The sequence below is a fragment of the Cottoperca gobio genome, chromosome 9 (genome assembly GCF_900634415.1).
Source record: "Cottoperca gobio chromosome 9, fCotGob3.1, whole genome shotgun sequence".
Classification (NCBI taxonomy): domain Eukaryota; kingdom Metazoa; phylum Chordata; class Actinopteri; order Perciformes; family Bovichtidae; genus Cottoperca; species Cottoperca gobio.
The window spans coordinates 21093058-21107690 of record NC_041363.1 but is presented as its reverse complement, the minus strand read 5'-3'; the positions used below and the strand labels follow the sequence as shown (position 1 = coordinate 21107690).

At 42.1% G+C, this 14633-nt stretch overlaps 1 protein-coding gene across 1 annotated transcript; it reads right to left on the bottom strand.

Moving 5' to 3' along the window:
* Window positions 1-3183: 3183 nt before the first annotated feature.
* On the bottom strand, window positions 3184-14607 carry hspb8 (heat shock protein b8). Its single transcript, XM_029439718.1, has 3 exons — window positions 13953-14607; window positions 10026-10089; window positions 3184-4714 (listed from the first exon to the last, which is right to left on the bottom strand). The coding sequence occupies exons 1-3, from the start codon at window positions 14359-14361 to the stop codon at window positions 4540-4542; spliced, it is 648 nt and encodes a 215-aa protein (XP_029295578.1). The 5' UTR covers window positions 14362-14607; the 3' UTR covers window positions 3184-4539.
* Window positions 14608-14633: the final 26 nt, after the last annotated feature.

The following is a 14633-nucleotide window of genomic DNA, read 5'->3' as shown; positions in this document are numbered from 1 at the left end:
TGCTAAAACAGACAGGAGCAGTATATAAAGCCCCTCAGAGATTTCTCCATCTCACCACCCTTAGCTTTCTTTAAACGTTCCTTTACTCATTAAGAAGATTTCATTGCTGAAATTTAAGAGAGTCAACACGAAGACTCAAACAGTTACTTGCTGAGTGTTATCAAAAAGGGTTTTGTGTCATTTTATCTCCTGAAAATGAGCGAACAAGCCACAACAGAGCCATCATGCGAGGAGCACAGTGGAGGAGATCGTTGGTACCCCCTGAGAAAATGGTGGCAGTCCAGCAATCAGGATGTTGGCCTGCCGCCGTTCCTGGAGCCGGGGGACCCTCGGCGGATGGATGTGGACCGACTCCAGAGGAGTCTGGCAGTCTGCTCCTGGCCAGGGTACGTACCCGCTCCACTGTTTGTGCCCTACATCTCCGGGTCCATTCATCATCCCAGCCAGAAGATTAGTAAGGAGCAGTACAAGTGGAGGGTGAGCCTGGAAGTGGCTCACTTCTTTCCCTCAGAGATTTCTGTCAGCGTCAGAGACGGATTCCTGGATGTCGGAGGTACGTTGGCGTACACTTCGGTTAATTAAACAGCTCTAAAAGTTCAAATGTATTATCATTGCTAATTACTTTTACACGCAGGATCGTTTCGACTCTTAATAAAGAATTAATAATCGTATCTAATATTATCTCAAAGACTAACTGTTATCTAAATAGACTTCTCTCACAGTTCACAGAATAAACACCTTTCAACTAAACACAAATGGAAAGGAAGCTGAATGTAACAAAATTAGAAAGCTGCTTAAATAATGTGCTCGGGGAAATTACAGCTGTGGCAGAAATTAATTTCTGTGTTGAGTGGTTTCTCTGTGTGGCTTAATTCCTCTGTGTGTCCTCACATTCTTCTCCATAAACGGTAATCCATCCCCAGGGAAGCACGAGGAGAGGCCAGACGAGCATGGATTTATTGCCAGATGTTTTACAAGAAAATACAGGTACGCAAAGTAAACACAGATATTAACCTGCAGATGATCACATCAGCAGCCACCAATTCAGAGTTGAGTGTTTTTTTTGACAGTATCCAATCTCTACAATGCTCACTGATCTGAACAATCTAATTATGTACATCAGTTTGAGTATTTGAAAACTCGGCAATTTGTATGTAGAGACATTGTAAACAGGATCCTGTATTTTTTTCAGGCTCCCAGCTGAGATTGATGTTACCAAAATAGTATCCACACTTTCTGCTGATGGTATCCTGACTGTGGAAGCTCCAGTTTCTGAAAACTCTGTTCCTGCTGCCATCATCATAAAGGTGATCACAACTGGGAAGTTTATTTACATTTAAAGGAACAGTTTAACATTTTGATAGAAATGCTTTTTCACCCTCTAGACGAGCGTTGGATGAGAGTTATTCTGATAAATATAAGTCAACAGTTTATAAGTGAGCATTAAAGGTGCTGGTGGGGGAGTTTTGTTATCTTTTGATATTGCCAGGCTAGCCCCGTTTTAAGTCTTTATGCTAAACTAAACTAATCTGCTGTTGGCTGTAGTCTTTTTGTTAACATGTCAACGTGTTCTAGTAGAAACCCAACATACAAGTATGAACCTGAAATTAAGCATCATAGGCTATGTCCCCTTTAAACTGGAGATTGTATTTATCATTTCATCCATTTCAAGATCCACTTATGAGTTTCCACCCATGAAAGGACTGGCAGTATGAGGTGGGACGTGAAAGTTCAGCTATCCAACCTTTAATCATGTTGTTTTGCAGCTGACAGTCTCTACATATTTATGCACAAATGCAGGTGGAGCTGGAGGCAACTGGTGAAAAACAGGAAAAAGAAAACACCCTTGATTCAGACCCAGATAGCTGCAGAGCACCAGATGCCCCATGTTTTCCATCTGCAGAGGATGATGGGGAAGAGTCTCCACTAGAGGTCCATGATGATCAGGCCCACCCTGGCAGTGCCACAGCTGGGCTTCAGCAGCATGAAGAGAGGAGGGAACAGGAGGAGGAGACCCTTGAAAATCCTGCTGGAGAGTCCCGCCCATCAGCGCCTGTAGATGGTGAAGGCACAGAGAGTCTTCAAGATTATTCTAAGCACCATGAAGCCCAGGATATCCAAGAAAGCCCAGACACATCCAAACAGCCAGAACACAAAGAACCAGCCGTGGATGGAGAGTTCCAGATAATGGCAGACTCAGGGGGGGAGGCTGCTGAAGAGATCACCCACCCTGAGGAGCCCGAGGTGGGCAAGAGTCCACCAAGCGAAGCCCCGAGCCAGGAGCTGGAGGCCCCCGACAATAAACAACAACACACTGAGTAGAAACACAAGAATTGCCAAATTGTTGCACACACCACATTTTGACAAAATACTGAAACAGCCTGCACAGCTCGCCTCGCAACAGTTCTACCGATGCATTTTAGTGGATAGATATAATAGCTATATATAACCATGCTGTCTTTAGAGCTCCAATAAAGCAATAACACGTGAGAAGGTTAAATACTGTGTTGGTGTCACTCATTATTTATACATGATTACTTCCCCTGAATCTTAAAATTAATGTGTGCATTTGCAACAGTTCATGAATAAGTGATCCTATTCATAGCTACCTCTGAAAATACGTGAGTGCAAAGTGATTAATTATCATGCCGTTTCAGCTAAGAGGTTTTGACATTAATCCGATACTATACGTTTGCACAGCTGTGCATTAGTCACTTTTATGCGAGTAACTTGCCCTATTATGCTGTTGCCATGGCAGCACAAGTCCTCACATCATCTAATACCATAAAATACAGCAGTTTATGTGAGCTGGCACGTCACACAAAGCGACGTCGTTGCACAGCCAAAACTGTGGAGGCCTTTTGTTCCTTCCACAGCGTGACTCCAGTTCGGAAACTTTTTCAAACTGATCATCCCTCTTGATTCCAACACACAGGGAAGATTACATTATTTTGCATCACACAACATGCAAAGGAACGGCCCCAATTTTTTTGCACTTGCAAACAAAAGCTCTGGCCGCGCTGCCTCCGTGCGTTCGGCCGTGCCAATCTCACCCAGCACTAAACCCTCCGCTAATCTGCTGCCCAATTCCTTCTGTTATCCAACAATAACACCACAGGCTCCCTGGATCCCTGGTACCAGGCCAGTGAGTGGCATGCTTCTCAATAAAAGACACAGATGTTATAACAGGCTGGGAGATTGGCTGGACATTTTTATTGCGTCAGCCAATACAAAGACATGGACAGAAAAGAAGGCAGGAAACAAACGTCTTTGGCAAACAAGTGAGTCTGTCCGCTCAAACAATCATGCAGCCATCGTCCTGAATGCTCAAATAGAAAAAGAAAAAAAAATGCAAACCATATTGCAAAACCTGGAACACTTCAGATTAATATGTATAATAAATTGGCACATATTGAAGTATATTTACAATACACTTTGGTAGAATACAGTATTAATGCACACAATTCACCCTCTAATGAAGCCACAAAAGGTGACTTACTTTCGTTTCTTGTCAGTTTAAGTGACATTCATTAACTCAAAAGATAAACAACTGTAGAACTGAAGGAAGTCAAGGCACTCAAGTAAATAAAGGCACATTTGTCTTTTTTTTTTCTTTTTTTAACCAAAGATATCACATATAATACGTTCAATGCAAAGACTGTCCCACTAAATTAATTGCATGTTATTATAAATACAAATATAAATTTGACTCGCATACCGTGTCAATTTACTGGTTATTGACTTATAATGTATCAGTGGCCCAACAGCTATTGCATAACCTCAGGATATAGCCATATATAATAATAAAGCTGCACAAGACAAGTTAACACTGATTGCCTGTTTGAACATCTTTGAAATTGGTCTTTGGAAAACACTAAATGCAGTTCTCTAGATATACACGCGATGGTACATGAGGCACACACTGGGGCTACAAGAAAAGAAGAAATTGAACCTAATGTTTAGCAAACCAGCTGGTCAGTAATAATTTAATAATAAAAGATACCATGGGGACAAGAATACAAATAAACATCAATTTTCATTCACCTGGTGTGAACGTTATCAGCCGATTAAATGGGCGTTTCATTGTAGCTCTCTCGAGTTTCACTTTCACGTCACAAACCTAGTCATTTTCAGCCAAACCACAATCTTTTCCTAAACAAGAGGTTTTGTTGCCTGCATTTTTGTTTTCAAAATGTTGCGTTTCATTCACTTTTATAACGTAGTAGGTGCAGTTTGGCCCGTCTGACGCATCATAATTGTGACAACAACCACTGATAAAGCCTATTTATATCGACTGACAACATTCAAAATGGATGCACCGTGGCAGATCTATACCATGTATGTGTGAAGGTGTTGTCTTGTGCAGCTTTAATAAGGACATCAAACAGGACTTTCCCGAGCATACCTTACACATTTTAATTCCAGGTGTCTAACAACATGAACCTGAAGGCCACATATTTCATATCAAACTTGTAATCAATTGTGCAGGATGTTGACAATTGTTATGTTAGTGAGGAGGGGGGGGGGGGGGGGGGGTGGTTAGACCATAGGGGTTTCTTGGGGCTTGATTGCCTCCTCCTCCTGTGCGTCTCCACCCTGGGAGCCCTCGTTGCTGAAGAGGCAATATGGAGGTGTCTGCCGAGCTTCGATGATGAGGACGCCCTCGGGGGACAAGGAGGCGAAAACGGTCAGTGGGTCCACATCTATCGGGATCCTGATGAAACAGAGGAGAAGAGAGGTGAGAAAGTGTATACTGTAATCTGCTGTGTGTGTTCAGCATGTTTAAAAGCATGAATGAGAGATACAAAATAAAAAGGAGAGCAATTAGGAGAAATAGCCTAGAGGAACGGTTCACTTCCTGCTTGGAGGTCATGCAAAACTGCGACTCTTTCCTCCACTCGGGCGGGGCCGAGTGTTCGGCTGATTGCTTGGCCTCCGGTACTGCTGCTCGCAGCTTTTTCGACGGACAGACACAGACTCCTTCCATGCTAGTAAGATAAGTGCTGCTGTGCAAACATTGTTAAATGCTAGGATTTTTTATTGACACTTTCTCAATACCAATAAAAAGCCTGCAGTCTTTACACCGTATGCCTTGGAGAAAGGAGAAAAAAGAAAGGCTCGGGATTTTGACTGTTATTAAAAACGTTCACCTTGGCCTCCTTGGCTAGCACTCATTGTAAACTATCTCACACCCAGGAGATGAACTGAGAGCCATCAGGAGTTTTCATTAAAAAATCCTCCAGCTCTGCGACAAAGAAGAGAGAAATACAACACAAAGTGGATCCAGGTGTGAGGTAAAGAATTAAACTCGATTCCAATTAATGTGGGGGTCTGTCTGCATTAGTTTAACACTTGTACATTTCCATCTGTGTATTCTCTTCTAATCGGCAGCTCTCATCTGTCATATAGGCAACAGCTAATTTTGTGACTGCCATTTCTTTTGCCTCCTCGCTTCACTTTTTGACACTTCTCATGCGGAAAATGTTATATATGCCAGAGAAGAGCGGGATAATTGGCTTCCAAAACTTGCAGGAAGATACAACGTGATGGAAGCTCAATAAGTAAGGGCCTACTTCATACATAAAGCAGATATAAAACCGTCTCTCCGCTTTAGAAACATACATCCATCCATCCATCCATCCATCCATCCATCCATCCATCCATCGTCCACCGCTTATCCGGGATCGGGTCACAGGGGGAGGGAATCCAGTAAAGAACCCCAATCTTCCCTTCTCCAGGCCACATCCTCCAGCTCCGACTGGGGGACCCTGAGGCGTTCCCAGGCCAGTGAGGAGATATAATCTCTCCACCGAGTCCTGGGTCTTCCGCGGGGTCTCCTCCCAGCTGGACATGCCTGGAACACCTCCCTAGGGAGGCGCCCAGGTGGCATCCTTACTAGATGCCCGAACCACCTCAACTGGCTCCTTTCAACGTAAAGGAGCAGCGGCTCTACTCCGAGTCTCTCACGGATGGCTGAGCTTCTCACCCTATCTCTAAGGGAGACGCCAGCCACCCGTCTGAGAAAACCCATTTCGGCCGCTTGTACCCGTGATCTCGTTCTTTTGGTCATGACCCAGCCTTCATGACCATAGGTGAGGGTAGGAACGAAGATCGACCGGTATATTGAGAGCTTTGCCTTCTGGCTCAGCTCTCTTTTCGTCACAACGGTGCCGTAAAGTGACTGTAGTACCGCCCCGATCCAAACTCTGTTCTTTCTCCAGACAGTGTGGCCAAATATGGGTATTGTAGGTTTTCTGTGTGAGCAGCCAAGTGTCTCTGGCAGTTAATATAAACATCAGGCTGTTCAGACATGAGACTGTGGGTTTAATTAGAGAGGACCCTCCACTGGCTTCCCACTCTACTGAGAAATACAAGTCAGGAGGAAAATGTCACAACACAGAAGCAGACATATGGAGAGATCAAGTCAGGTCTATTCGTGTAGCCAAATATCACACGCATACGCACGCACACACACGCACACACAGCGTCTCATTGTGCTCAGGCTGTTCCCATACACTGTTTGTAACTATACCTGCGAAAAGCAATGAAGTGTAATTTGTGTATATCCCACAAAATCTACTCCATGTAAATGTATTCCACGTGGTTCTGAACCAGGAAGTAAAGAGCGAAGGAAGTCCGCATGGCGAGGCGGTTGGGGTGGACGGATGGGTGGGTCCAAAAACATGAGACTTTCATCCAGGAAACTGTTGGTGTCCCGTTTAAAAACCAGAATTGACTTTTTTGCCATTTAACTTTGTAACTTGTTGTTTTATTTTGAAAAGACCGTTTGAATGTAACAAACTGAAATTGAAGCGTGTTGCTGAACACTTTAAGGAGAACACACGACAAATGAGGAATAACTTTTCGTAAGTTATCATATGAGCACATGTGCCTCTTTATTTATATTTTAGTTCATTTGGATTTGTTGTTTTTAAGCCAGGGTTTTAAAATTTGCAACAATAAAGTAAATATCCACTGCAACAACAACCTCTTTACAGAAAAACCACCACCAAAATATATATGAGCATAATGAAAAAAAGGGACAGGAAAAACAAAGAGACCCCCCTAGGGATGCAATAGGAGGCAAAAAAAAAGGCAATAATAAAAATAATAACGTAGGGATATAGTAAATCTAATTTAGATCAAAATCAATACAATGCACGTCCAAAAGAGATCATTTGCAGGGAGGTCAGGGAATTGTGGGGTTGGGTGGAGAGTTACTGGACGGGGCAGCTTGGAGGATGTGTGGGGAGACGATGAAGGTTGCTCAGAGGTTTGAAGACAAACAATCAAATACAGTAGATCTCATGTACTGCACATGCAATATTCTCTTTATTTTAATTGCCCTTTTCCCCAACTACAGCTCCTGTTTCATCCCATTGCAGGTATAATGTTTACCATATTCACCATCATTTAGGGTGTTAGTATGCTAACATTTGCTAATAATTACTAAAACACAAAGTGAGGCTGACGGGAATATCGTTCATTTTAAAAGGTATTTTGGTTGTTGAACGTTTGGAAACTATTGGCACTATAGGAGGAACAGTTAAAGGATCATAAGAGCCATAACAATTCATCCTGTGGAGAAAAACCCTACATTAAACGCCAAATGATCCAATAGTTGTTGATACATTTCACTCAAAATCACCAAGTCAACCTCAGGGTGGCGCTAGAAGTAACACTGAATGTCTGCACATCAATGTCATGGCAACCCATCCATTAGTTGTTTACATATTTCCATCAGGACAAACCAACAAATATTACCATCCATTAGAGCCATGACACTAATATTTACTGTTCAGTGTAATATATACACTTGGTTAATAAATTGAGGAAAATAACTCCTCAAGGAGCCAATTGCTGCAAATCAGTTGGTCCTTCTGACAAAGTCAAATCACTCAGCCGGCCCATTACGTGGCACTCCAGCAGAAACCTTATCTGCCAGCTCCGGGAATTTATTTACCTCTGGCAAGCGCACATTTGATCTCACATTGATTTTGTACAGCTGCCAAAACACTGTCTAATATGCTTTCCCCCTGCAGAGATGCTGAGGCAGACAGAGAGAGTGGACAGGGGGAGGGTGTGTCCAGGGACTGTGTGAAACACATGTTCCTGACATGGGGTTTTCTACCTTTGCCTCAGAACTGATTCAACAACAACATTTGTTAATAATTGACATATTTTCAGTTTAACAGAAGAAGAAAAAAGAAACATCCTTGGACTCTGTTGTAACTATTCATTTCAGTCTATCAATAATTTCTGTAATGGAACTGTTGGTATTTTACTTTCCCGGAGCGTCTACTTTCCCTTTAATCTGCTCAGTGCATGAACTTGTTGCATTTATTTGTAGGTCATACATGCAGTGGTGGGAAGTAACATTTAGGTACATTTACTGTAGAACTGTACTTCAAAATTCTCTGATCCCAGCTTCTTAAATGTAAATACTTCCTGGTTTCTTTTCCCCACTTTACAGCCCAAACATCTAATCGATTAATCCACAATGAAAATAATTCATAGTTTTAGCCTAACTTAGAGTAAGTATAACTGCGAGGTACATAAAACTTTTCCATGCTTCTTTGTACTTGCACTCTAGACTAGGACATATTACATTTGTACTCCACTGAATACAAGTAAAGTCTGCTATTATTAATACTACCAAAAGAAACAGAATGAAGAAGTGCTTCAATCAAAAGAACATTCTCAGCCATACAAACTAGTGCTGTGACTTCTCTGCACTATCGCTCTCTTTCATATACGCAGAGGATTTGGGTATCGAGGTCAGTTATTTATATATGACCCCCCCTCCCTTCTCCCTCCACCAGCAGTCATTGGTTTTAGGTTTTACTTAGCTGAGGGAGCACAGGCCTGATCTGAGGGCTTTCCAATTAAAAGCATTGTGATATGAACCGTGCGGGGCTAGCACAACTGCGCACTAATTAGCTAAAAGGAAATTAGCAGAACTGGAGTGACGCGCCAACGAGACGGCGATTCACACCAGCGATTAGTACTGCTGTTTGAAGTCTTCTGGCTTCTAATTAAAAGGGCGGAGAGCCGGGCAGGTTGTGGAAACTTCTGTGGCCTGTTTGGCTTGGATGAGTTATGATATGAAAAGTCGACAATGCGTGAGACGTTCGTGCTCGACGCAACAATACTTCTCCAGTTAGTGCCTGCTTGGGTATTCTAGTGTGCGTGTTGTTTGTCAGTGGCTGCTGTTTAGAGAGTTTGTTTGTCTACTCATAGCTGGTACGAGTTTGGAGCAGCTGTTCATAACTTTATTAAAGTGAGAGCTGTGGACTGACTTAGTAATGACTTTTACTTTGTTAGGAGATGCATAAACAGCAATGATACATGCAGGATGTTGTCATGCTGTTGAAAAAGGAATGCTTCTCTGTTTGTCTGTATATATGTATTTACTCTTCTATTTAAGAGTCCTGCCCTTCTTCCAGGTATATATATATATATATATATATATATGCACACAAACAAACTAGAAGGGCTCTTGAAATGTTGTGAAAATATGTTAAATACCTGTCCCTTAATAACTGTTGTACTATAACTTTGTGACATAAAATGTTTTAATATATAATGGCACCGCTGCTAAGGCCAACTCAAGGAATCTTAAATCGACTAACATCACAACGACCGATTAGTCGTGGGGCAGCCCGAGCATGTGAGCGCCCCTTGATTAGGATCCGCTTAAAAAACATACATTTAGGAGTTAGTAAACAAAGTTTTGTGAAAAATAATTTCCTACTCCAGTATTCATGTAACGTCCCCCTAGATCCATCTCATGACCACTTTCGAGGGTCCCCACCCAGAGGTTGGAAACCACCACTGTGTAGCATTCATATATATTATTTGGCTTAAAGGTAGCAACACTTCAACATTCAACATATATTATACATTTGATATATGAATATTTGGTCATAAATAGGGTGAAAATCAAAGCCTTGTGAGTCCATAACGTACAGAAAGAGTGTTGAAAACAAAAAGAGCAGCTGTAGCGTTCATTGAGATATACTCACTGTATCTTCTTTGTGAAATTCTTTGTCACTATGCCTCCTTCTTCCTGCTTCTCTTCATGTTTTCCTGTTTGAAAAAAAACATCAGCAAATAAGTGAACTCAGATATGATTAAGTTCAACACTGTGCAATAGTTTGGCAACGTCATGGTTCCTAAACAAGTGTCCTAATCACCAGTTCAATAGGTCATGTGTATATATATATATATATATATACATATATATATATATATATACATATATATATATATATATATATATATATATATATATATATATATATATATATATACACACACACAGCACATTTAAAGACTCTTCAAACCTTTACATGTATCAATGAGCTTCAGTATGGATGGTCATTTAAAAGGTGGTGATGACACTGAGATCATTTCCTTTGGCACACACAGTTTTCCGTTGCTCAACCCCAGCAGTGTTTTCACTTTGGGGCCTCTGGGTGGGTTGCAATGTCAAAATGTTGAGATGGTGAAACAAACTTTTCAGTCTCTTCCAAGAATGATTCACCTGCAGAAAGACACTGAGGGCATGTTGGAGTTGGGGAGAACAGCTAAGCCCCCCCCTCCCCCGGCTCTGTTTATGGTTGCTCTATCTCTTGGGCTTGCTAGCAGCTGCTCTGAGGCTGCTAAATATCACTGCTGCCGCCAGCAGTGTGGCCTGTACCACCCCTCAGCCCCAGTCTGCAGCTCGACTATGCGCTACCTTATACCCCCACAGTGACGTCTCTGCCTGCTTAAAGTGCTGGAGAGATCGAGGGTGGAATAAAACTCCAGAGAGAACTGAGCTAAGATCATCGGTGAAGTCATAGCATGATTATTTAAACCTCGCTAATACTTCAAACTGGTCCCATTTCATGAATAATTGAGGTTTGGTCAGAGAGTAATCCAACAAGGCGCTGCCTCTCCTTGTTCCTAAGTCTCTTACGACAGAGATGCCAAATTCCAGATGCTCTATGTAATGCTCCTAATACTGAATGTTCAGGGAGGAGATCTTATCGTCATGCACAACGTACTAAAAGGGTTTTTCTGTCTGTACAAGTGTCTGTAGTTTTCACATTTGCAGATGAAGTCTTTTGTAATTGTGTTACTTTGTGTAATGGGGGAAGGTATATGCTGCGTTTCCTTCTGTCTATGCAGCCAGCCATGATCACTTCAGTTCAAAGAATCACTAACTGTACTTTGATAGTTGTTTTTTTTTACATAAATAATGGATAAAGTATTATTGCTCATAGTAATGAACCCAAAGAGAATAATCACTAACTTCTACAGAGCATTGTAGTGTCTTTCAGATCAATGTTTTGGTTTTACTGTTCTGATTCCCTCTCATATACCTCTTTTTCTTTGGCCCCAGGAAGCCGGCCCCCTACTTCCGGCACCCTTGCTGGAACTACACCCATCTTTCCTTCATCCGTCACTTTGGTCTCAACTACACACATGTAAAGTTCTGTGACACCTTGCACTGTTGCAACGCTACAGCAGTCACAAATTCAGTCTGCAGAGCGAGAGAAATATATACACCTGCCAAATTACTCAAAACTTCCTCTGTGATAGTTCCTGCTACATTAGGTAGCGCCAGGGTCACATTTTGCCATGATCACACACACACACACACACACACACACACACACACACACACACACACACACACACACACACACACACACCTCGCTGTGAGAATGCAGATTGCAACCAACTGAATGCCGCTCCGCTCACCTCTCACTTTCCGAGCGTGTCGAAGAATCTACGGTGGCCTTCAGGTAATGTAAAGACGCAAAAAGGCCCTCGAGCCAGAGTTTGGTTTGTCCGTTCTGAGCTACCGTACCCGACTCTGTGAAGAGAACCAGCTGTGTATATATGTAGACATGATGTCATTCTAATCTAACAAAAACACAATGATTCTTCGTTTCAGGTGATTACACACTAATGAAAACATAGTTCTGAATATTATATTCCATTGCTGGCAATACATCCCCCTAAATCTTACACACTAAATCAAGTGCTCTGATAATACAGGGATTGGATGGATTGGATCTTGGATCCTATGCGAGTTAAGGTTGTTGGTTCGATTAGCTCAGTCCGGTACAGAACTAGGCCAATAAAAGTACAATTTATAACAAAAAAAGGTACAGCAATGAAGCATTTTGATTGTTTTATTATAATTTTGCTTGGGTCTTAAAATCTTACTTTCAGTAAGATTAAGAATTTGTCAAAATCCTTTCAGTTAGATTTGATTCAACTGTAAAAATAATAATAAATTGAGCAACCTTCAGTAAGAGTTGACTCGCACTTTCAGTTACCAGGCAGAAGCACGCTCAGGGCACCACTGAGGTGAACTCAAAGCGACTGATGAGTACACTCTGTTCATCTGGGAGTCTGTGTTTGAACATTTGTTCGTTCATGTACTGAACACCTCCAACATGCTTTTATCACACTCCCTGTCACACTTTTAGAATGGGGGTCGAGTCACTGCGGCGGCCTGACACGCTGCTGATTGAATAACCCAACTGGCATACCAACAATGTGTTTATAAAAAAACTCAAGAGTTGGTGGGCCTGCTGTCCTCTGTGCCCCCCGAGGCCCCGGGTATCCCTATAAAGCACTGATATGAGGAAGCAATTTCTACAACTTCCTTCCTTTATCAGTGACACAGCTTGATCAGAAGACAAGGGTAAAATCCTATTTCCAGAACATTCTCTCTCCATTGGCTCGTCTTATTGTAAACAGAGACTGTTGTCACGGGCCTTGCCTTAAATCTAAATCGAGCTCATGGGTGACTGAGGGAGTGATTCTCCAGGAATCTGAAACAGGTGTCCAAGCTTGAGAATCTGCCTGCCAACGTGCAAGTCCCAGTACCCAAAATCTGTTTAGCTCTCCCACATCAAGACTCATTAAAGCTGAGACCACCAAGGCTTTCATTGTGCTGCTTCAAATCTGCTGCCAAAGTAAAAGAGCGGATATTTCTCTTGCCAGGTTAGAGTGAGGATCCTGAGAGATAAGATTCAGCTTTTGATTTGGCTGGACTGCTGCTTTTTGATAATTGAACTACATTGTAATAAGCGTTTTGATTGTATTTTACGTGTGCGTTTGTATGGATGTTGTTTTGTCTCACATGATGGTTGTCTTATCTAAGGGACTACCTGGTGAAAGGTTCAATACAAATACAAATATATATTGAAGGGATAAGCAATGTTGTAGTGTAAGTTTTAGAAATATTGATGTCAGGAGTCCAAATTCCCTTAATGAAATCTCTGTCCGCTAAGAAAAAGCTTATAAAATGTCCCATTTGTTAAAATATACTGCAACTGTTCAATTATATTTTCTTTGATTTGTTATCTCCCTACATTTAGCTGTAAATGCTGTTTAAATGCTACTTTCACACAGCCGGAGATACATTACTTCACAAGAAAAATAACATAACTACATTTAATTTTAGGATTGTACGTCATATGAATAGATAATGAGTCTTTTACACAATACACCTTTAAAAAAACATCATGTAACATTTCCCATTAGCAATACTGAGGGCATGACCTCAATGTCCTTAATGGCAGATACAGCACTGTATTTTTAAAATGTTTTTCACAAGCAGATGATACTATTTGCCCAATTAATTTTTATTTTTATTTAATGTGTTTTCGGTGCAATGTGCCTTACATTAAACCCATTATCTTCATTCTGATTATGTATTTGCCCGATTAAATCCTCATTATAAGGCACTTTGCACAGCATTTGTTGTGTTAAAATGTCCTCTATAAATAACCCTGGTTCCTGTAACAGGGGAATTACAAGGAGGGCAAGACATTTTCCTTCCCTCATAGGCACTCATCCCCAATGAACTTCATTTCAAAGTTATGTATCCTGCTGAAAAAGTGTCGACATTTATTCCAGGCCTCTGCAACATCATCCCAACTCACCTGACACTTCTACAAATCCGTCTCTCGTTTTGACGCTTAATTCCTCTGGTTTGAAGCTGTGGACGTTCACGCAAACTTTCCAGGGTTCCCCCCCGGTGGTGGTGGGTGAGCTCCGGGAGGAAGGCTCGCCGTACCTACTGGTGTACAGCGTGGGGCCTCCCGTGGACTGACGCGGGGGGAAACCTGTGCGTAAAGTACTGCTGAAGGGCGAGGTACTGAGGCGCGTGCTGAGCCGGCCCGGCCGAGCCCAGCCCGGCCAGTCCATTGACAAATCATCGGGGAAAGGGGGCATCCCAAAGTCATCCTCCATAAACCGAGACGCGAGCTGATCCCTGAACGGAGACTCTCCAAACGGATCCCTGGGAAACCTCTGCCGGCTTCCCATCGTGTAGAAGTCTCCCTCTGCCATGTTAGTCCAGCCGAGTTAAAACCAGTTAAAGGTCTGCTGTTTGTACCGAACAACCCCGAACCAAAACTTTTTGAAAAAAACAAAAATATAAAAACAACTACCTTTATCTATGTGTGGTAAAACTTTATCTCTTTTTGGGTTTTGCGCATCACCGTTACGCAAACAGTCACCAGTTGATCCAACAAAGTGTACGCTGTTTTTCTTTAAACCCTCCTGGCTGTGGGTTTTATACTGGACGGTGATTTCCCAGACCATGAGTCGGCACAAGGCAA